Source organism: Neophocaena asiaeorientalis, unplaced genomic scaffold, assembly GCF_003031525.2.
Source record: "Neophocaena asiaeorientalis asiaeorientalis breed wild unplaced genomic scaffold, Neophocaena_asiaeorientalis_V1.1 scaffold171, whole genome shotgun sequence".
Classification (NCBI taxonomy): Eukaryota; Metazoa; Chordata; class Mammalia; order Artiodactyla; family Phocoenidae; genus Neophocaena; species Neophocaena asiaeorientalis.
Genome location: NW_020174013.1, coordinates 729,234 through 752,611, shown reverse-complemented (window position 1 = coordinate 752,611; position 23,378 = coordinate 729,234). Strand labels below are relative to the sequence as shown.

Below are 23,378 nucleotides of genomic sequence, written 5' to 3'. Positions count from 1 at the left end.
GCCCGCGTACAGCAAAAAAAAAAAGAAAAAAAAGGGGGAGGGTGGGGTGGGGGACCGTTATTAAAAATGACAACAGACAACAGAAATGACATTTAAAAAGTCTGTTTAAAGCTCTTCCAGTTTCTCCGTAAGGAAAAAGGACTGTTGCAATCTTTTTGCATAAATCGTTTTTTGAATCAATAAATATTTTTAGAATGAAAAGATGCACTTACAAACCACTGACAAAGAACTTCAGGATCATGTTCTTGTCACCTTTATGGATATGACCTGTTTTTTGAAACCATCTTTTCCAAATTGTAATCTCCAGGTCCTGGGTCAAAAACTGTTGTCCTGTGATCACCGTCCCTACTAGCACAAGGATATATATTCTTTAGTCCCCGCCACAGGACATACTATCAGCATAAACTTTGAAAACCAACTTTTTTAACTTAAAAAACAAGGACTCACCTCTTTCTGTCAGAGCTGTGATCTTCATCCTGAGGACAGCCCAGACACCTCATCAAAGACGAGTGGCAGTGACCTTTCCCCCACCACCCCATCGAGACCATTTGGGAACCATTTGTTCCTCTCATAGTAGATGATGAGCAGGAACTCTGGAAAGCAGCCCTCAATTCAATACCCCAACAATAAGACAGAAACACTCATATTAGGTGGCAACAGCCTAGGGGGAAAATCATAAACAAAATCTCCTTAAAAGCACCTTCCAGGCATCAGTGTGATGTAAGGTACAGAAAAATGTCCCATGATTTACTTATTAACTGAAAACATTATTTACTGAACAACTGCCACTTGCATGGCTCCGTGCTAGGTGCTGAGTGGGCTACATAGAGGTAAGAACCTAATCAATGAAAGAGCACCTTGCTACCCATCTCCACCTTAAAAGCAAACATAAGTTAGAATGTAGAGTGAACCCATAAAGGAAGAGCAGAGCCTTGTTTTAATACAGCCATCAAATATGCTGGAGTTTGAAATCTTCCAACGACAATGCTTTCTGGAAATAAATCACCTGATTAAGCTACTTTACCCTTTCAAAATTACCTTGGGAGTCAGTAAACATGAATCAAACTTCAACGTACTGAGCGTGTTAGGTCTGATGAACATATCATAGGTATATGGTTACTGAAAATGAATTTGGAACATTCTACTACTCTATCCCCAACCAGAGGATCAATGTCTCCATGCCTACAATGCTTTGTTGCAACCAAACATTACTACTTTTATTTTATGGTAAGAGATGAGGAAATCATTCTTCCTCTTTCTGAATGCTAAAACTATTCAATAAAATATTTAATGAGCACCTATTATGTATAAACCACCGCGTTTAATGCCGATGATACAATGACAACTAACATTCAGTATGTGCTTACTATATATAAGCCACTCTTCAAGTGCTTTACACAAATGAGTCTACTTAGTTGTTCCTCATAACAACCCTACGGATTCCTCGTAACAATCCTATTTTACCGATGGAAACTGTGCACAGAGGTCAAGTAGCTTGGCCAGGGTAAGCATCAGGCAAGCCCCTAGGCGGGACTATGAATTGACTCCACAGCCAGAACTCCCTCTAGTATACAATACTGCCTCTCATTAATAAAACATGGTTTCTCCTTAAGGAACTTAACTATCTAAATTTCTCCTGAGGAAGTCATTTCCTCCGGGCACTGTTTAAGACTGCATCCCTAAAGCTCCCTGACGAATGGAAGCAACGCATGCTGGCCCTTCAGGCGGGTAAAATGCCCCAAGTCTAGGGTGATTCACAGTCTGGAGAGCAAGCAACAGGGCCAAGGAGGCGGGGCCAGAACAGGGAGCGGGGCCAGTGCCACCAGAGAAGGCAGGCAAGTTGCCCCAGGATGAGGAGGGCTGTGGTCGGGCTGGCTGGGCAGCGTCCCCAAGTTCCTGACAGCAGAGAGCACCTGTGTGCAAGGCTGGGGGTGGACCCAGGGCAGCAGCTGGATGTGAGCCTTCCTGAACCCACATGGGTGGATGAAAGGGAAAAGGATTCAGAACCTGCACGGAGGGAATCAGTGACCAATCCACAAAGAGACAAAAGACTCAGGAGGAGCTCAGGGGCTCTGGAGCTGCCACCCTTGCTCTCTCTGGGTGATATATACACAGAGACATACACACAGAGCCATAAAGCCCCACATCCCACCACTCCTGCCCCAAATGCTATATGTGTCTAGTATTGACACAACCGTCTTTTCCCAAGATGCTTAGTGTTCTTACTTTAAAAAAAAAAAAAATCAAGTCACATGGCAGGTCAGGAAGCTAGTTATTTCACTACAAGTACAGAAAGAAAGGGAACAGAGTGGTCATGACTGGTGCATTGGGGGAGACTTTCGAGACACCCACTCAACAAGATCCAGACACTGAGCTTCGCCCCTTGGAAGCACCAACTCTGAGAGGTAAAAGTGTGAAGCAGCTATAAACAGACCTATCCATAAACAAATATATCCAATGTTTACCCCTGACGAGAACACCTGAGTCTACAACCTCCCTCAAAGTCTATTTATGACTTCTCCCACAGTCTCACATCGCAATAGCCAGAAATAAACACAGGGCTCTCAAACCCAAACCTGTCCTCCTCCCACTCATCCAAGCTGGCCAAGCGCCAGGGCTCTGTAAGCAAAGAAACGCAGCCCAGCTCACGCACTGCTGGAACATTCCTCTGAACACAGAGGCTTACTCTCTACCATATGACGACAAGGAGCACACACGTCAATTTCATTATCCACTGATTTAAACATTTGTAACCATACTGTTAGAAAGCTTCTGAAAAGAAAACACAAGCAGTTTTGGCTGATAATAATGATCAACTGATTAATGATTAACTGTTTAGCCCTGGAGGCAATCTATTGATTCACACCTTCAAATAAAGTTCTATAAATTGGTTAGGACAGGAGCTACCTGGCCCCCTCCCCTCTCCCAAACCTCTCCCCCAAGAGTAGTCAGCCTTCCCACACCTCTTTATATTCATCCTGGAGACACGATTTCAGCACACATATTCTGGTGGTCGTAGCAGACGTCAAGTATTTGCTTATTATTGTTGAATGTAAATATCTTATTAAACTTTGTGCTCTAGTTTTTTTTTTTTTTTTGTGCTCTAGTTTTTAAAAAAATTTTACACACTTGTTGACTTTAGTTAATGTTATTGCCCCATGATAGAACCAGAATTCCACAAATATCCAAGGTTAAACTATTAAATTTGATGTGATTTCACCTTCAAATTACTTTTTCAGTACAAAGTGCTCTTTTATTTTAAATCAGTATGACCATACAAACAGTATTTGTTAAACTCTAGTTGTGCACATGCATTGCTTTGCTATATGTCGTGGCTTAAAGAAGACTGAACAGGTACTCTCTCCAACTAACAAGCAGTCAGGTAAATGTCCAGTGCTTTCTGGATTGAAATATGTTGACTGGTATATATCAAGCATGATTTACAAATTTTCGAAAATTTGTAATTCAGAAACTGTAATTTAATATTAAAGAAGTAATCCAATTTTTGTCTTCCTTTTGATGATCTAAGAAGCACTTAAAATTTATATAAAATATATCTGAAGCCTGGTGATTTGATCCTGCATACTGCTTGCACAACTGAAAATTCGTATTTTTAAATTTAAAAAATTACAGAAATGAATCTGAAATATTATGACAGTTGTTACCTGTACCTTTCGAATGTGAAACCAGTATCTGAGTTGCAAAAACTATTTATTAATATTATATCATCAGTAATAATACAAGGAAAAAAAAAGTCTTTGTTTCCCTGATAGAATTTCAACAAACTTAATTGAGAAAATGATCCAAGTTTTTTGAAAGTGTTATATGTGTGCCTTGCTGGACAACGTCTAGTACCTCTGGTAGAAGTGGGCAACTATTTCAAATCCTCAGATAAAATCGTCAGTAACAAGAGCCTATGTCACATGCAGGCAAAGCACAAAGGCTGCAAATTCATCTTGGAGTAAATATCCAGTCCCTACTTAGGGCATAGTTAATTATATCCATTTTTCACACTAAATAAACATTTGTAATCCAATAATGCACTACCAAAAAAGCAACAGAATTAAAATGTCTCTACCAAGTGGGCTGGTTATTTGCACAAAACCAAGTCATTACTAAACGTTACAGAGCTTCAGTGTCCTCAGAGACAGCACAGTCCTGGTGGCAGCAAGGATCTAAGACAGAAAAATGAAGGGCCACGGTCCTCATGCCACAAGCCTGAGACAACAAAGGACCGGACGCACAGGGAGCAAGGGGTCAGATCCTTAGTAAGGGGACAGGAGGCAATCGTGGTCATCTGCTTGGAGAGCCTAGGCACTCATGAAAACAAATTAAGACTACAAAGAATTTTCCGTTAAATTCACCTTGAATGACTATTTTTTTTTCCTTCTTGCCTTTTATGTAGTCCTGAAAAAAAGGGGGAAAAGGAAGTGAAGAAGAAGGCTGTAGTCAGTGTATCTGATTAATCTGCTGACACTGTAATAATAGGGTCTATACAGCAACATAGGAAGATATACTTGGTATAATTTTAAGTAGAAACAAGCAAAACATAAGATGTGTGATAAACAGACATAGAGAACAAATGTATGGATACCAAGGGAGAAAGGGGCAGGGTGGAGGAACTGGGAGACTGGGATTGATACGTATACATTATTGATACTATGTATAAAATAGACGACTGATGGGAACATGCTGTATAGCACAGGGAACTCCACCTAGTGCACTGTGGTGTCCTAAATGGGAAGAAAGTCTGTATGGGAGGGGATATCTGTATGTGTACAGCTGATTCACTTTGTTGTGCAACAGAAACTAACACAACATTGTAAAGCAACCATACTCCAATAAAAATTTTAAAAAAGATGTGTGATTAAAAAATTATGTATATAGAAGAATACCAGACTGGGTTTTAAGTGGAAAGAAGCAAGATATAAGATGTGTGATAAAATATATATAGAGAGAGGAATATACCCTAGACAGGGTATACATATAAAACCACACAACTAGTTCTTCTATTTGGAATAAGAGCATTTTGGGTCACTGTTTCTCTTCTCTGTTTCCCAACTGTCTAGTAAAGTTATGTTGCCTTTATAATACTTTTCTTAAAAAGAAAGCAAAGGACCTGATATTTGGTCCCAACACACATAGCTTAGTTATGGGAAATAAAGAAATAAATAATACAGAAATAAAGAAATAAAACAAATAAAACTACAAAGAGGAAATTTAGGTAACACCTCTGAGTGATCATTAAAGGGATTTGGGTCTCTTTTTACAAGACAAGACCTTTTCCCACATGTAACTAAGCTCCAAGAATCTCTGAGTATGAAAAGTTCTAGGGAATTTCTGCATCAGTCCTTTTGATGGTCTAACCTTTCTTGACACATGGCAAGGGCAGGACATCAGCTACCATAAACCTGATGAGGACCTTATTAACTGCAGAAGGGAAGACACAGGAGCGAGATGCCCACAGCTTTATGTAAGTTGCTAAGGAGTCAATCTACAAATATTTATTTATATAAATTAATTAATAATGGCCACACACAGAATTTCTTTTTTCTGTTGGAATTAACAGAACCTAACAGCTCCAATTAGAAGAAAATGCTATCATCACAGGAGAATGGACATAGAGACTATCAGAACACGAACACTGACCCCATGAGTATTTTTTTTTACATGTTTGCACGTTGCAAATATGGATGTATATGCACATACAATTTGCAATGTGTGCACAGCTGTCCACTGCAATGACAGTTTTCTACTGTAACAAAAGACAGGAAGAGTCTGTTTCCATTAACACTAAATTACACTCACACTAGCAGCCTGCCCACCGAATGCCGCCAGTCCACTGGCTCCCCTGCAAGGCTTCCCTAGGTCACGGATGACTTAGTCTCTACCCCTCAAAGAGCCCCATCTGCTTGCTTCCTCTAGCACAAATGTGACCTTTTCTCCCCAAGTGCTGTCTCTGGGTCCAGCTATAGGCATGACAGCCGGTGAGAGTCTGGTTCAAGAAACTGATTTCTCTCCAATAGCTCTGTGAAGTTCTTTTCAGGACTCGGAGCAACACAGCTATCTATATAGCTGAAAATGGTATTTGCTGGTTGCACTTCACACCCTCTTCTCTGCTTCTTGCCTTCCAGGAAGTCTACTTTTCAGTTACAAGGACTGTTTACCCTGGCTTATGACCGGAGGGGCACTCCCCTCCTTCCAGTGTGTTTCCTAGTCCTCTGCCTCCATTCATTTATTTTAATAAAGACTGAGGGTAAATGTGTCATTCTAGCATCAAGAACAGCTCTGGGTCCTTCACCCACCACCTCAAATGAACTGAGGAACCACAGGTTTTGAGAGGTACACATCTCCGATTTGAGCAGCATCCACCATTAGGTCAAATACTCCCCCTGCTGATAATGTGGAAGAGAAGACAACACTCAAGGAGAACAGACTTGCCCCCAGGGTCTGGGAGCTGACTTCTAAACTTTCAACAGTAATGAAGCCATATGAAAGTTAAAAAGAATATTTTTAAAGAGAGGAAAATCAAGTGGACCCTCAAAAAATTACCTTGCTTCGAATCTTCGCTTTTCACTGCCAGCTAAGCATTATAACTTCACTTAGCAATCAGTTCCAGCTTGCCCTCCTCCCTGTTCCACCACTGTATAACAACCAGTGGTGAAGAACAAAAGGCTCTAAAGTGAGTTACTGGAAAGCCACCAATTCATGACACCCGCATTCTGAACAATTACCATCAGGCTGTGAGATGAAAATCTTAAAGGCAGGAAAGTTGAAGGGACACGCCACAGCAGAGACATCAAAATTAAACCTGCCCTCAGAGAATGGAGCTCTCTGGGCACATTCACTAAAGTGATAAAAGGGTTTCGGAGCCCAAGCTTATACCCAAGATAATTCTGTATATATGTTGTCTAGGACCCTGTATACTTTATCTAGGCCAAACCTCTCTTCTCTCCCAGTTGAAAAGCTTAGTGCCAAATGTATCACCCAAAGGTTGTAATTTGCTGTTGTATCCTTAAGTGTCTCCTGTTGCACTGTCTGAATTTACAAACCACTTTCAGACCTTCAGAAAAGTAAACAAACAAACAATGAGTTCATGGCTAGCGCTGAAGGAAAAAACAACTCCACACTGCTCAATAACAAGTTGGGACTCCAGCCATTAGTCATCAAGAATTCCTCAGTCCCTGAAGTCATAGGGTTTGGAGTAAATCCAAATGGGATTCTGCTTTTTTAAATTCCTTATATTGCATTCCTACGGACTTCCTGTGCAAACCACTGTGAGGCATTTTTATTATTCACAGTCACACACTTCCACCCTCATGTTGTTGGCTTAGGAGTTCCTTCCTCAAAGAAACTGTACAGTTAAATTCCTGAGGACATGTGCAGATCACCTGGGGCAGTAAACAGGCTGTGTCATGCACTGGCACAGCTCACAGACTAAGTGTTCAATACATATTTGTTAAATTAAACTCCCTCCTCATTCGTCAACATCCACGTCTTAGACGCAATCCTGAACTGTGTCTATAAAGTAATTCATAATTGTTTATCAGTTGTTTACAAGCAGCTGATCACCATAGCATCTCAACTGCTCCACACACAAGATCCCTGGCGGTAAGAAGGTTATAAGCAGCCACCCATGAGGAAAATTCTTACAAGCAGATGAAGGTTTAGTGAATGAAAGATGACACCTTTATGACAAACTGGCAAGAAGAAAAGTCCCCACAAATAAAAATTAAAGTATTTGCCAAAATAAATACAGCTGAAACTAACCCCTCGTAGCAAACTTAAATAAATTCTAAGAATGATTTGGGGGAAGAGGGGAAGGAGAGGACATGGGACAGTTTCGAGCTGCCTTCCGCCAATAATATGACTTCCCCCTGGGAGTCTCTTTACAGGTAAGTGTCATCTATTTCAGTTTCCACAATACAGACCAAATAGTTCAGATAGAAAAGTTTCTACAGAATATCTTGGATGACCTTGAGTCTAGATTTAGTCAACAAATGCTCATTGAGTTCTTCCTGTGTGCCAAGCGCTAGAATAACACACAATCCTGGCACTCAAGGGGATCAAAATGAGGCCGGGAGACAGAAATTGAACTCTAACAGTGTGAAAAGTGCTATAACAAGGGAAGGAGAAAGTGCTATTTACAGGCCCTGGGCAGGGGGGAAGGGCTGGGAGGATGGCATTATTTTTTCCTGGGCAGGGCAGGAAGGCTTCACAAAAGAAGCAGCATAAAATGGTAGAGGCTGAGGATAAGAACACATTTTGAAGGATGTTAAGATAACTCTGGGGAATCCGAAAGCCGACACCACATCAATTTTCCAGTGGCTGCTTTGCCTCCACACCTTTGGCGGCAATATGTATCAGGAAGTATGTGTCAAACATACCTCCTAATTTCCTGAGTTCTCAAAGGGTCCCTGTCCAAGATAAACTTGAAATAAACTAGAGCCAGGTACTGAATTTAGGACTCTAATTTTCCTTTACCTGTGGGCTTTTAGTAATAACATGCAAATTATTAAGGCTCTACGGGAAGTTAAATGCTAATTATACTAAGATTATTTTTTTTTTAAAAAGTAAAGTTGGCATCATTATGCATATGACAAGAAAAAAAAGAGCTCACTGTTCCTTCTTTCCTGGTACTCATCCTTCATGGTTTCTCTCTTGGTAGCTCTTGATACTTTCTACTTTTCCATTCTCTCAAGAAATAGTATCACCCAGGCATTTCTGACGCAAAGGTACATGCTCACACAGTCACACACAGTTTAAAAAATATAATACATGGACTATTGTCAGTGCCAAATGCAGCTGTAATTATATATTTCTTTTGGACATGTTTTATGTTATTAAAGCATGTAAATACTTTATCTCCCTCAAGTTTTCCAGAACCCTATTGGCAGAGAGTCTTTTTCCTTTCTCTTTCCAAAGCATCGAATACAATTTCCTGAAGAGATAGTCAAACTTGGTTTCTGAGGGCTCACCTTTTCCCAGCATAGCCTTTGGAAATATAATTTCATCTCCTTCCAACAAAACACACCTCTGGCTTCCTTTATCTCCCTTTTTTTTTCCCCTACAGAGGTGTTCCATTTCTTACCCTAAATTTCTGCTTTTCCTTCCTGCACCTAAACTTGCTGTGTAAGGCCAGAAACTATGTTTAGTGATAATCTACTATAAATCACCCCACGTTGCCTTAAGGATAACAAAACTTTTGTCCCAATCACCGAGAAATGAAGTCATTTTCCTGAGCTCCACTTGTCCACAGATAGCTATCCCAATTAACCAGGCCATTTAAAAGCCAAAGCACTTTAATTAAAATTATTTTTTTAATGTCATAAAACAATGCACCATCTTTACTTATTAAGAAGTCGTTTTCAGTTTGCTGATCTACAAAGTAGATAATACACTTAATTTGCTTGGAGCATGGAAGCTCTTCTCAGCATATCCACAATACAGTGTAAGTATTCTTTGTGTTGTGCCCTCAGCAACTGAACACACACACACGTGCACACATACTACATCCAAAGGCATACAGGAGTTATCACAACTTCCTGTCTCTCAAAGTCACGTCTGTAACTGGACCAGGGGCCAGTTGCTGATGCTACGGATATATTTTACCATCCTGGGCACACCTTTTTAAGCCAGCAGGTCTACCACAACTTTGTAAAGAGCCTTGTTTTATAAAGTTTTATCACTTTCTGATCCACAGCATCATATTCCACAGTGTCAAATGAGTTTTATGTACTAGCAAACATTGCTCCCCCTCCAAACATTGCTACAGACTCCTCTGCCAGTCTGTTAGCACAGACACCATTATTGGAAGGGTCCTCACCGAGGACGTGACACTTGGTACCAACTTCTCTTAATAGGTGGATTATGTACAGAGAGCTGCATGCAGCCATGCTGGGGAGGGTGTGGAGGCAAATGGGAAGATGCTGGAACGCATGCCTTTCCAATGGCTTTCAGGGCACGTGAGACCCAGCCGCACTGGGTCGTGGCAGGGATTCACCAGGAAAGGAGGAGGGCCAAACCACGGCACAAAGACCTGGGCATGGGAGATACAAAATGGACCTTCTAGAACACTCTCACGGCAGCAAATGCACAATGAACGCTCCAGCTGCTTCCCAGAGAGAAGGGATGGGCCCCAGGCATTCAGAGTTTTCTTCCTGTCCCCACAATTTAAAAGTTCTTAAGCTAATATGCACCAACCAAGCAGGAAGAAAACCAAGAAAGACCTATTGTTACAGCAAAGAAGAGTAAAGCAGAAGCTCTTTAGGCAAAAGCTCCCATTAGTAAATGAATACCCCGCACCCCTCAATGGCTATTTCAGACCCCACCACCACTAGCTAGCTATCTAGAAATCTACCCTGGGAGAGGAGACGACCTGGAACAGGATTTAAGTTTTAATATTATCTTTTTTTTTTTTGCAGTACGCGGGCTTCTCACTGTTGTGGCCTCTCCCATTGCGGAGCACAGGCTCCGGACGCGCAGGCTCAGCGGCCCTGGCTCACGGGCCTAGCGGAGCGGCATGTGGGATCTTCCCGGCCCGGGGCACGAACCCGTGTCCCCTGCATCGGCAGGCGGACTCTCAACCACTGCGCCACCAGGGAAGCCCAATATTATCTTTAAAAAAGAAAAAAGAAGAAGGAAAGACAGAGCAAGCCATAGTACTCCACTAGAAGTGTTTTCCATTTAACAGTATAAAATGTCTACCCAGTTATTAATAAACTTATAGAAGTTCTACAGATTAGAGCAAAAAAAATCTTTGGGAGCAAAAAGCAAAATGTCATAGAAAACTAAAAATTAAATAAGTTCACTGCTAGGGATTGGTGGCTTAGGTAATTGAAACTGAGAATCATGGAAGAGATCTACATAATAATTAGCTGCTGAGTTTTCTCCTGTCACATACTCCCAAATGGAGTATTTAGTGTTCAGCAGACTTAACGAATAAATGCCCGACTGGAATTAACTAGCACCTCATTCTGGAAGGCTGCTCTTGGCAAAAATGGAATATCCACAAGGCAGGGCAAGTTGATTGCTGGTGCACGCTGCGGGCTGGGCTGAGCATCACATTCTTTAGAATCATACGTATTACATCAACTTTCAGAACCATAGGTCCACACCACCTAACAGCACAACACCCTGCCACTGGACAACATGCATAGGAAGGGTGAAGTTTCTAGACCCCAAGAGACAACCTTCCAAGCTTCATGGTTGGCCTGAACCTGAAACATCTTTACTGAAGATCTGCCATCCTGCACACACGCAGAGAGCTTTCTGGTCCCGTGGCTCAGGGATACAGAGGGAAGGGAGTTGTGGTAGCAGCAGGTCCCTCTGCAGAGCCTCATCTGTTTCATCCTCCCAACATAAGGCACCCAAGTGTCCATGTGGCCAGGGCCCCTCCTTTCATGCACGATCACTGCTATGTTTCTTTAAATTCAGCTGCTCCTTAAGGAAACTCCCTGGCAAGTGAAAACAGCAGCAAAGGTAAAAGAATGCTGAGAATTTGGCTGCTGCCTGCAGTATTAGGAAGAACAGCAATTACTCAACTCTCTCTTAGTGTCAGAGGCAAAAATAAGCATGTGAATTTGGGCAAGTTTTGGCCTGTCTTTGCTCAAGCTTCTCCCTTTGTAGTATCTGTCACCTCCCTCCCTCAGTCATAATAACTAATGAGGTAAATGAGAAAATGGAGAAAGAGTGAAGGCAGCAGGTCAGCAAAGACATGGAAGAGAGGCATAAACTCTACCTTGAATCCAGACTAGGCCACAGTTAATAAGGCTTAACGATCGCTGGAAAGATGTCACTAACTTCCCGATAACTATGTTTTGCTGTCTCCATTGCCTCACAATAAACATAACTGCGGAAGAACTCTTGATCTTTTCCTCCAAGCCCTTCCGTCTAGGGCACTTGGCAAAGAGTCATGTAGACACTACCACTTTTTTCTTCTCTGGCTTGCAAACAAAAGGTAATATTTGACTCCTGCCCAGCACTTCTAGGTCATAAAAACATTGATCTTATGACTAGAAGGGCCTTACGATATCATCTGGTTCAGTTCCCCTGCCTTTAGGTAGGTAACTATTTAATTCTCTTTTGACAAATTAAGGCAAAGTCAGGTCAAGGGAAGCTGAGGAGGTTTTATTTCAGTAACCGGGCTATTAGGGGATGAAGGAAGATCCGGAAGCCACGGCTATTTTTTTCTCCTTAATCATACTACTCTCATGTACATGAATTTTGCAAAGTTTACTTTTCTGAGCAGCCCTAAATCCTTCCTGCAACAAGTGAGGATCTATATAAATCCATTCATTCTTTTGATGAAAATATGGAAATTTATTTGGCCTTTCATTTTAAGGTCGTAGACATGGTAATAAATTTTCCTAAAATTTGTCTGAAACCTAAGAACTCAGTATTTCTGGACAACACACAGCATACCCAATCTTTCTCAAAACATTTAAAAATCCTTCAAAGACTTTGGCTTTCAGAGATAAAACTGTCTAAAATCTATCCCCTTTTCCTCCCTCAGAATGTAAATGCCCTTGCCTTTAAAAAGGCAAAGCTCCCAACTCTGGAAAGTGAGGGAAGGTTTTCAAGATCTGCATTTGACAAGACTATGGAAAGCCCTGCCTCTGCACAATTATAAACACACACTCTGAGGGGACCAAGCCCACACATCCTGTATGCACGACTCCTCACACCTTATGGGTCTAAAGTAGTCCAACTAATTCTTAATACTGAAAGTCCAGTTCAGGCCACACTCTCTCAAGACAGTTTTACCTTATTTTGGCAGGTCTTTTGGAGTCTTAAAAAAAGAGGTATCACAAGTCTCCAATATTGAGATGCCTTTTGCTTTATCACAGTTGTGAACTGTTTTGCTTGTGGCCTTTGGATAAGATAATAAGTTACCTCTTGTAGACTGGGACTTTGCAGGCTCAGGTTTCATTGTGCCCTGCCAGAAATTCCTTTCTGTTTTTAATCTGAGATGTTTGTTTATGGTTTTTTGTTTTGAAATGCTAAACAAGATAGGCACAGTTTCTAGTTACAGCCTATACCTTTTTTTTTTCTTTTTTTTTTAAACCTTGCCATAGTCAGAGTGGCTGGTTGCTAAGGACTTCGCTAAAATTTCCAGAGAGCAGACTCTTCAGATTCTCTTCTGAGGAACTTGAAATGTAAAATGACAACACCTTAAAATACCATGAACACTTAATTTTCTTTCTTAAATGTTCATAAAACAAGTGTTCCCAGGATATTTCAAAATGAAGGTGTTCTTTTTGGATGTGACAAACATACTTACACAAAACTCTGAAATTTGGAAGTTTATCTCATCTTGTAGGTTACATGTTTGAATATCAACACTCTTGATGAAGCACTACAATGAAAGGTACTAGAGAGTTTCTGTTTAAAAAGAAATTCAATTTCTACTGTGTGATAATAAGGTTTGGTTGTCAAGAAGAAAATAAAGAGTTTTAAACAACTGATTCCAAGGACTATATCATCATATGTTTCTTTCTCCTTATTCCATAACAGCCAACATAAAGCATTTGCCTTATGAGTTCTCAGCCCATATTTACTGGATGAACACGATACTTAGTACGAGGTATGAAGGAAAAGTCACAGTTCTGTCTTCCTGAAGTGGGACCACACCTATACTAGAAACCAAAGAGACAAGAACGTCAGGTGTTTTCATTCTAGGCGTTCTTTTCTAGCCTTCCGCTGCAGCACACAGACTCTCCAGAGAAACCACAATGCAAATCCACAGTAAAGCTGCAGTATTAGTCCACATGAAAGATGGATGGGACACACTGGATCAAGAAAAGCAACACGGATGCACTCTAGGCTGCGCACCATCTCCTGCTCATTCCCATGCCTGCCCTGGTCTCTGAGCTGGCAGGCTGGCTGCTGCTTCCTTCTGGAACCTCAGGATCCCAACTTGCCTTGCCTTGGCGATGCTCCGTGGGGTCTGTGATGACTCCAGCCATGTCTGGAAACCCACACAAAACTTCTAACAATAAAATAAATTTAACGCACTTTCATGAAACCATATGCCATCCATGTTAAGATAGGTCACCTTTTAAAAAAATATTTATTTGAAATAGCTCTCCGGAAGTAAGGATTCAAACTGCAAAATAGAGCAGATGTCCACCTTCTCCTGAAGGACTAAAGGGACTGAGAATTACAGTCATACTGGATCAAACCAATGACGGTTTTATTGGCCCAGAGACCCTGGACTCACGCCCCTCATTCTTAATGCTTCACAGCCCCTTTCTCTCTGACAAACACCAGAGACCATAGTTCTTGGAGTCCCCTGTCGAAGAGATTTAGTTAAGTGTGGTCAATGCACAAAGAAGATTTTTTTAAAACTTATACAGAGAGAAAGCTAACAAAGAAAAAAATGAGAAAGGACAAAAAATAGAATGGAAATTAGAATATTAACTACCTTTTAAAAAAATCTATTTGGTACCAGGTACTATACTGGCCATTACATATATTTTTGTGTGTATACACATGTATATACACAGATATACAACACACCTACATGTAATCATATATATATTTAATATAGGTAATAATTCTCTCCAACCCTAACTGTAATTACTTGATAAAAGCTATTAATATTCCATTTTCACAGATGAGGAAACTGAAGCCCAAAACAATTAAGCAAGCTGGTTGTTCACAGCTGAACACAGTTGATTTAAACATAGGTTTGTGTGGGGACTTACTTCCCTGGTGGTCCAGTGGTTAAAAATCCATCTTCCAACGCAAGGGATGCGGTTCGATCCCTGGTCGGGGAACTAATATCCCACATGCCGTGGGGCAACTAAGCCTGCGTGTCACAACTACTGAGCTCGTGCACTCTGGAGCCCACGCGTCACAACTAGAGAAAAGTCCACGTGCTGCAACGAAGAGCCCTCAGGCTGCAACGAAAGATCCTGCGTGCTGCAACAAACAGCCCACGTGCCACAACTAAGACCCAGTGCAGCCAAATAAATAAATAAATATTTAAAAACAACAACACAGGTTTGTCCGGCCCCAAGGCCTATTTTCTTTTTCCTACAACATCCTGCACAGATGAGTGAGAAGGAGGGAAGAAAAAAGACCTCCACGCCTGGCTTGCTGCTGCTCCCCCCTAAATCCTCCCTGGTAGTCACTGCCGGAGTCAGGGCCCCTCTTGGTTGCCCTCAAGATGCTCAGCACTTCCTATCTCAGGGCTTACCAGCTGTAAGGAACTGTCCTGGGCTACAATGGATTGTCCCAGTTGTCACTATCTACCTTCAGACCACAGCCTCTGTGAAAGCAGGGCCCCTATCCTATTTATTTTGGTTGAAAACTAATTATTAGACTAGCAGGTAACATTATCAGTTCTTATTATACGCCCTACTCGTGCTACATGCTTTACAGGCACTAGCTGTTTGCTACTTCAAGTGTGGTCCTGGGATCAGCAGCATTGGCATCACATGGGAGTTTATTAGAAATGCAGAATCTCAGGCCCCATCTGGACCTACTGCATCAGAACCTTTACGTTTAATGAGATCCCCCCAGGTGATCTGTGTGCACATTAACATTTCAAAAGCACAGTTTTGTCTCATTTAATCCTCAGAGAAAACATAGGTGGTACCTATTACTATTAACAGCTGGGAAACTCACGCTTAGAGAAGACAGGTGCTATCACTAGAGTTCAGCACAAAGACCAGAGCCAAGGCAGCTGCTCAGTAAATATTCATGGAAGAGGATGGCAGGGAAACAGGTAGGGCTAGAAAGAGAACGGAGGAATGGCCTGGTTAAACTCCTGACCTCTGGTTTTGCCTAGCTTGTACCTACTGCCAGGACAGGTCAGCTGCAGCAATACAGGCTGTTTCCTTAGCTCCAGCCAGGCCAAATCCTGTGCTGACCAGCAGTATGGACACTTCAGGAGCTAGGAACAAAATCTTCTTCCAGAATAAAATGTGAAGGAAAATGCACATTGCTGATACGTGTGAGTTTAGGTGCTCCTCCTTCCCCAAATGAAATATTAGTCCACAGATAAACGGTTAAATTTATAATTCTTACAACTTAATGCAAAAAAATTCAGATTCCTCCCTCTTTATTTTTACCCGAAATACACAAATTTTGTAGAAATTATTTAGACCAAGTGTAACAAATGGGCATCAGGAGGAAAGGTAGCAAATAGCTTCGGAGGCCTTTAAATAAGTTTTTTAACTCAATGCATTTACGGTGTTGGGGTAGGAGGAGACCTGAACTCAGTAATAATTCGCTTTCTAAGAGCCCAGACTCCTCGATCAATTACTGAGGTAGATGAGGATTAAACTGAACAAGACAATGAGCCCGTATCAGGTTATTTTACTTCTGGTTAGTAGCTTTGCTGTTTACCACGTGCTAGTCATTCTTCTAAGTGCTTCACAGAGATTCCTTCACTGAGTCCTTATAGCAACCCTATTATTAACCCCACTAAACAGATGAGAAAACTTAGATGCATGGAAGCAGAGAGCAGATTTGACCCCAGAAGCTAAGTTTCTAACAATTACATTCTTGGATCGAGGTATAAGTATTTCTCACAGAGAATTAACTGGGGTTGGGAGAGGGAGATAAGGAATTGAACCCTGTTCACTTAGCAACTGCAGAAGAAAAAGGAATCTCTTTTGATTTTTTTTCATGTGGGCCCAAAGTGAACACTTACCAGCATTTACCTCAAGGGCATTCTTAACTTTAAGTATACTCAACCATCCCTCTGTCCTGTCCGCAAGACCGACGAGGTCTTGTCCAAACACAGAGGTTTTCCATGATTTGATTAGGCTAACTGGCCAGGACAAGTAGCAGAGAGTGGGTGAAATCAGGAGATGCTGATAAACGGACACCTCTCAGTTCACTGCCCACGCTCATCTGCCTAGTGGAACAAGCTAGAACAAAGAGAAAATCACTCTCAAAAGGAAACTTGCCATTTTGAACCACAGCTGGTACAGCGTTAAGAATGCAGCCTCATTCTTAGATGTTGGGAAACACCTGATATGTATCGCAAACGCTCTGAGAATGGGTAGGATCCCTTCCCCCACCAAAAGGGAGCTCTGACTCCGAATTTTGAACCTAGTTGGAATTTGAATTCTCCTTTTCAGCTTTGCCACCAGAGCCTGAAGATCATCTCAGATCCTGTGATTCCTAGAACAAATTTTACCCACATACCTCACCAACTAATCATATACAGACCTGAGAAATCAGTTCTACTTGGTTTGAACTTAAGTAGACTTTTGAAGGTCTTGCCTCATTCTTCATCTTGATTAAAAGAGTATCTGGAGGGCTTCCCTGGTGGCGCAATGGTTAAGAATCCGCCTGCCAATGCACGGGACCCGGGTTCGAGCCCTGGTCCGGGAAGATCCCACATGCCACAGAGCAACTAAGTCAGTGAGCCACAACTACTGAGCCCGCGTGCTGCAACTACCAAAGCCTGCACGCCTAGAGCCCGTGCTCTGCAACGAGAGAAGCCACCGCAATGAGAACCCTGCGCACCACAATGAAGAGTAGCCCCCACTCGCCGCAACTAGAGAGAGCCCGCGCGCAGCAACGAAGACCCAACGCAGCCAAAAATAAATAAGTTTATAAAAAAAAAAGTATCTGGAGTAGGGCACAGGTCTGAAAGGTCCCCAGGCTTCCCAGCACCCCACCCCGACCCCAGCAGAAGGCCTTGCACAGAGGAGATCAATGAATGAGTGAGTGATTTCTATGCAGAGAGAAGTGAAAGCTTTAAAAATTCAGATGTGGAGAATTCGACCTCTGAGAAGGAAGGCTTTCAATTTGTTATTCATGCATGCTTGGCTAGTCCACTGTTTCTTCCTCAAATAATTAATTGAGCTTTACTGGGGGTTGTCTCCAAAGCCCTCACACTGCCTGCGCCTTGCGGAACACAGTGTTACAGGAACCCTGCTTCACCAAATATATTTACCTTCCAGTCATCTACCATCCCCTACCCAGTGGTATTTACACACTAAAGCGGCACTGCCATCTCTCATGTTAGTGCCATAGCCTGAAAGACGTTAAACACACACACATTTTTCAGGAATTTCACAATTAATGTCTGGAATGTGTTTTGGATTATTCTTCAAAGGATGACATAGTTGCCCTAAGATGAATTCAATATTTTTCCCTTCTCCCATTTGTCATTCTTTAGTCTTCCCACTCCATTACCTTTTTAGGGTCATCTGTTTTATCTATTTCCCCCCAACTTCAAAATTCTTGTCCCTTGCCTCCCCAAAATGTTCCCTGTTCATCCAGATCATTGCATTTTAAGCAAGCCACACCAAACACAGAAACCTGCACCATATCACTAATACCTCCTACAACTGGCTGTAATGCCAGTTGTAATGTAAAGTTTAAGGATTATTCAGTTTTCTTCATAAATTATTAATAATAAATAATATTATTTATTACAATAAATCAACCTGTATGTTCACCACTGCACTGCCAACATACTGCTTATAGATTTTCCCGGTCACTGTTAAATACGTGTTAATGGCAGCAAAATCTCCAGACTTGCTATTTTTGCCCTTCTGGTGCTATGCGATTCATCTGTCCTTTGCCAAGTGTTTTATGTGACTGGACTCCTCAACGACAGTGAGGGCTCTGTAAGCTCAACAGTCAAAGTGAAGGTCACGAAGTCCTGTCATTTGTATGAGTGCGGTGAATAGTCTCTCCATGTTTTGTCAATATTTACTTTGGGGAAGAACTAATTATTTCCTTGTTTACTTACACTGGTTCCTCTTCCCATGCCGTATTAACGTGATTTTATAGACCCTCTGCTTGCTTCTGTCCCTGGCATCTAAGAGCTCACTATACCTAAAGACTTCTGAGATGGAAACTGGAACACCTTCCTCAAAAACAAGGAGCCCTGGTTTTTTAAATTTTTCCAATGCCAGTACAGGAGTATTAACTTTTCCCATCCCCTCTTCTATTTATTTAGTAAAAATTAAAATCCATGGACTCTTAACTCTAAGTCCTACGTTACAGACGGATGAGAGGAGATCTGTGGCCGGTGCACAACCCAATGGTTTGGTGCATTCCCTGGCCTCCTAGAGCCTGCTCTCTGGGCCTTGCTCACCTCAGATCCTCCACAAACCTTCTTCCAAGGAGCCATCATCTCCAGTGACTGAAAAGAAACCATAACCTTCTAACGCCAACAGTTTCAGAAAACAACATTACATTCTTTGCACTAACTACCCAGCCCACATCCTTGGTTCTACTCACTGCCCCATGAGAAGTGGGTGGGAAGAAAACTTAAAATACCTGGGGTAAATCAAAGGAGGACTGTGTTTTGAAAGAGACAGTTCTTAGATGGCAGTACTGAAAACACGGAAAGTTCAGTTCCATAAACATGAAGCCACTGAGTAAATAATCACTGGGAGAAAAAAAAAAAATTGGTGCTTATCCTCACCTGGCTCTAATACAAAGTTCTCAGAGCAGAGCCACTCCATAGTGCCCACCAGGTTCCAAATCACTCTGTTCTCACAAACTGTCAAACTCAAGCCATTGCTGCCTTTTCATTACTTAGAGAAGGCTGGTCATGCTCTCCCAGCCCCACCCCACCCCTTACAGAAGCATACTGAACTATTCCACAGAGGAGGACAAATGGTCCTCACCCCTCATCTCCAAATATAATCCTCACTGGCCAATCAAAACATTCTTCCTAGAAAAATCCCACTTCAGCAGTTTTTCAAAACTCTGTCTTTGATCTCCCAAAGAGACCTCCCACCCAGTCTTAGCCCTCAGGAGTTCAGAATCCAAACTTATTTGTCTGGCTTCTAGGCGATTTACCTAGAGGCAGGCAGCCTAACCAAGGAGCAGGCCACTTAGGAAGTTGCAAAGGGCAACAGGAAGACTCACCAAATCAGTGGAAATGGGAAAGGGATCTGTACCTTCCCAGGGGCCAGAAAGCACTTTATAGACAGAGCAGAGAATAACGTAGGTATCTGGCTCCCTGCTCAACTTTAAAAATGCATGTAGCCAAAAGTAATTTTTTTAAGGAATAAGTAAGTCAGGATTTACTCAGTAATGATCTAAATGATGCTGAAAAGAAGTCCAAGTGTATGTGTCACATGATTCACCCTTCACATCATTTAACTTTCAGAAAATATTTTTTCTTCAGTGTTCTTTCTATGGGGACGACTGTTCTTCCATGTATTCAATGCACATTCACTGAGAGCCTACTATGGGCCAGTGTGCCTTAAAAACCTAAGGCAGGGAGCCACAATTTGGAAGGGGTTCATTTCTGCCCCAATTTACCTAACTTACTTTGTGAACTGCAGTTAAAAACACAAGTTTGTTGGGGTTTTTTTTTCCCTCACAAAGCCAGTATGGGGAATGATACAAATAAAAATTACTGCAAGTTGGTAAATAGAGCAATGTAATTTGTATTTAAATTATATCATCGAAAACAGGTAGATTAGTCACGGTAACATTTGTATACCATGCAATATGTTTTCTCAGTGTAGTCTATTAAATAAGAAGTTTTCAAAAGAGTTTTCATTAACAGATACAACCAGTAGGGGTCATTTTAGTGCAAAAATTGCAGCAAAAGAGACTTCCACATGAATAAAATGTATCAATTCCTATTTGTTAGTTATGTGTGAATTTCTGAATAAAAATGGAAACTGAGGGAAACACTGGCCACTGAGAAATTTCTTGCCAATTAACAGGAAAACAAAAGAGAAAGTCAGCACCTTCTAGATTATTACTGCCATGGAATGACTCCTCTAATTCTTGGAAGAAAAAAGGCCACTGACTTATCCTGTTTTCCATAAATCTTGTAGTAAAGTGAAAATTCTTGGAATTTTAGACACCCTATTGAAATAGCCGTCTAAATCCAACCATTATATCATGCTAGGTAACACTGCCCTTCTTTGGGTTCATGGATTTAGAGTGCAACTTGACTGCTGCTTTTAGAGTTCTAAAAAACAAAATAAAATTTAAAATGCCCTGAGCACACAATTTTGGTAGCTGAAAACAGTCTGGCTAGATGGAAAGTGTTGCTAGAGAACACTAAATGAGATATCATCACGGTAATAAATACTTCCAAGCATTTTCAAGGCTAATACCAAGTGCGTGGGGTGTTACCAGAAGAAACGAAGCTATGAGGGATCGCATCATTTCAGAGGAATGAAACACTCACCAACAAACTGCCAAAATAACTCTATACTATGATACCAGAATGTTGGTGCCAAAACACTTGATTACCGTGAATGTTCCCTGAGCTCCACATTTCCTTCACCAGGAATCTATCATGAAGAAACAAAACAAGGGTTAGAGTCTTTAGAACCTTCCCAAGTCCTTCTCAGAGCAGTTTCTACCACATTTAACCTTGTTTCAGGTTGCTTGTTCTTTTTAGATTTATGGGAGGCTGGCTTAAGTAAATTACACAGTCCAAGTGGCAGGGTTCAAAGATGCATCTTTTCCTCCAACTCATTCAGAATTCCCAAAGTCAAACACATAAAATGGTATCAGAAGTTAATCGCCTGGCCGTTTTTCTTTTTGTGAGAAATAAAAACGTTATGGGACTTAACACCAGGTGAGAGGCTTTTGTACTTGAAGCAAACAAACTCTTCTAATCCAATGTCCTAAGGGTGCAGGGGTGCACTTCCCTCCAAGAGTTCCCTTCACTCATTACTGCCCACTAGCCTCCAAACCAGAAAGGCCTTCCTGACTTGCCAGAACTGTCCAAACTTTAAAAACTGAAGTTATCAATGAATATGCGTGTGTGTAAAGAAAACCACAGAATGGAACCCTTTTTTTTTTTAACAGACCCATTTTATCCTTAAGGCTGCTACCTCCTTTCTCAGTATCCCAGCACAATAAACACACATACACACATAAGGATGCTTCAGAATAAACCCCTCCCTGGTCTCCTGCGTGCAGGCTGTGAGTACTAAGGAAGGGACGGGGCAGAGGGCGCCTGTCCCTCCTTCTCTCCGTTCCTCCAGAAGTAAGGCTGCTGCGCTCTGCTCATACACCAGGATGCCCCAGAACAGCATCTCGCCCCAACGTCAGCCCAAGCAGGGATCCCACTTTTAACTGATGCTGAGTCCTTTTAATTTGGTATTAGCCAAATAAAAAGAACTCACTGCGTCTCTCTAGACCCCAAACCTCACCAGGCACCCCGAGGCCGAGGCCGGCGGGCAGGGCTTCAGGCCGACACCCATCAACAGTGGTTCTCCCAAGGAGGGAGGCTCCACTAATCTAATCTTTCTCCCTCCGTCAGACACCATGGTGCACAATACCTAAGTGCAGCAACCAGCAGAACACAAAAAAGAAGGAACCGGCAACATGACTGGAAACACGCGGATATCTATCTTAAAAAGCTGCCACTAATAGAAACAACTTTTCACTCCTAGGTGCCGGCCTCCCGCCCCCGCCCCTTCATTCAGGAAAAAAAGCCTTTGACCGTCTTCAATAGGCAAACAAATGAGTAACCACCGTATGTAACTTCCACTGGGCTGACATATTCCGGAGCTGAAATTGATTTATATGCGCAGGAGGAGGAAGGGGGTGAAGGAAAAGCGCAAGGAAAAAATAATAAAAGAGTCACACAGGGAGTGTGAGCTGGAGACACGTCTCCTCCGCCAGCAGAAAATGGACTTTCACGGACGCGGTGCAGCACTCGGTTCCACACTGCGCTAGTGCGGGGAGGGCGGCAGGGGCTGGACTCCCCGAGGGGCTCGCGACAGCCTCTGCAGTGCCCCCTGCCCGCGGCACCCTCACCTCCGGGCGCACGGCCGGGCCACCCCACCCAGCCCCAGCTGGATGGGCCACACGTGTGCGCGTCTGTGCGCGGCCAGGGGCGATCCCCCACTCGCCGGCCCCCACCCACGAAATCCAACCTCGCCCGCGGCTGACCAAGCGTCAGGGGGAGCCGCGAGCGGGAACCTAGGGACGCGGGGCTCTCTCCCGGGGGTGGTGGGCGCCCCTCCTCCCGAGGAGCCCACTCTCCTCGGGCAAGTCTCGGGCAAACTTTGCTCGGCGCAACCAGCGCCGAGGGGACGGCGCGGGCCAGGTGGGAGGGGGCCAGCGGCTGGCGACCTTACCTTCGCAGACGCCCACTTCGTACTCGGTGATGGAGTCGCCATTGAGCGGGGGGCGGATGACACAGCGCAGCCCCCGGTCGCAGGCTCCGTGGAGCCCGTAGGCGCCGCCGCAGCTCTCGTTCCTCTGGCGGGCGCACATGTAGCAGCAGCCGCAGACGCCCTGCACGATGCTCCCGGGGCAGCTCCTGGGCTCTTCGCACTTGGACTCGTCGCAGGGCAGGCAGACCAGCGCCCGGGTGCCGGAGCGCGCCAGCAGCAGCAACAGCCCCAGCAACGAGACCAGGAGGTGCCCGCAGCCGGCCAGCCCCCTGCCCCCCGCCACCAAGGACT

At 42.9% G+C, this 23,378-nt stretch overlaps 1 protein-coding gene across 3 annotated transcripts in view; it reads right to left on the bottom strand.

The window, feature by feature from the left end:
• CRIM1 (cysteine rich transmembrane BMP regulator 1) overlaps positions 1-23,371 on the bottom strand; it is a 210,317-nt gene extending 186,946 nt beyond the window's left edge. For 2 of the 3 annotated variants that reach the window (XM_024753593.1, XM_024753594.1), the window contains exon 1: positions 23,049-23,298. In XM_024753593.1, the coding sequence (XP_024609361.1) occupies positions 23,049-23,187 (139 nt within the window). In that variant the 5' untranslated portion in view covers positions 23,188-23,298. Of the gene's footprint in view, positions 1-23,048 lie in introns of all 3 variants that reach the window. The other variant, XM_024753592.1, reaches the window with a different exon arrangement.
• Positions 23,372-23,378: the final 7 nt, after the last annotated feature.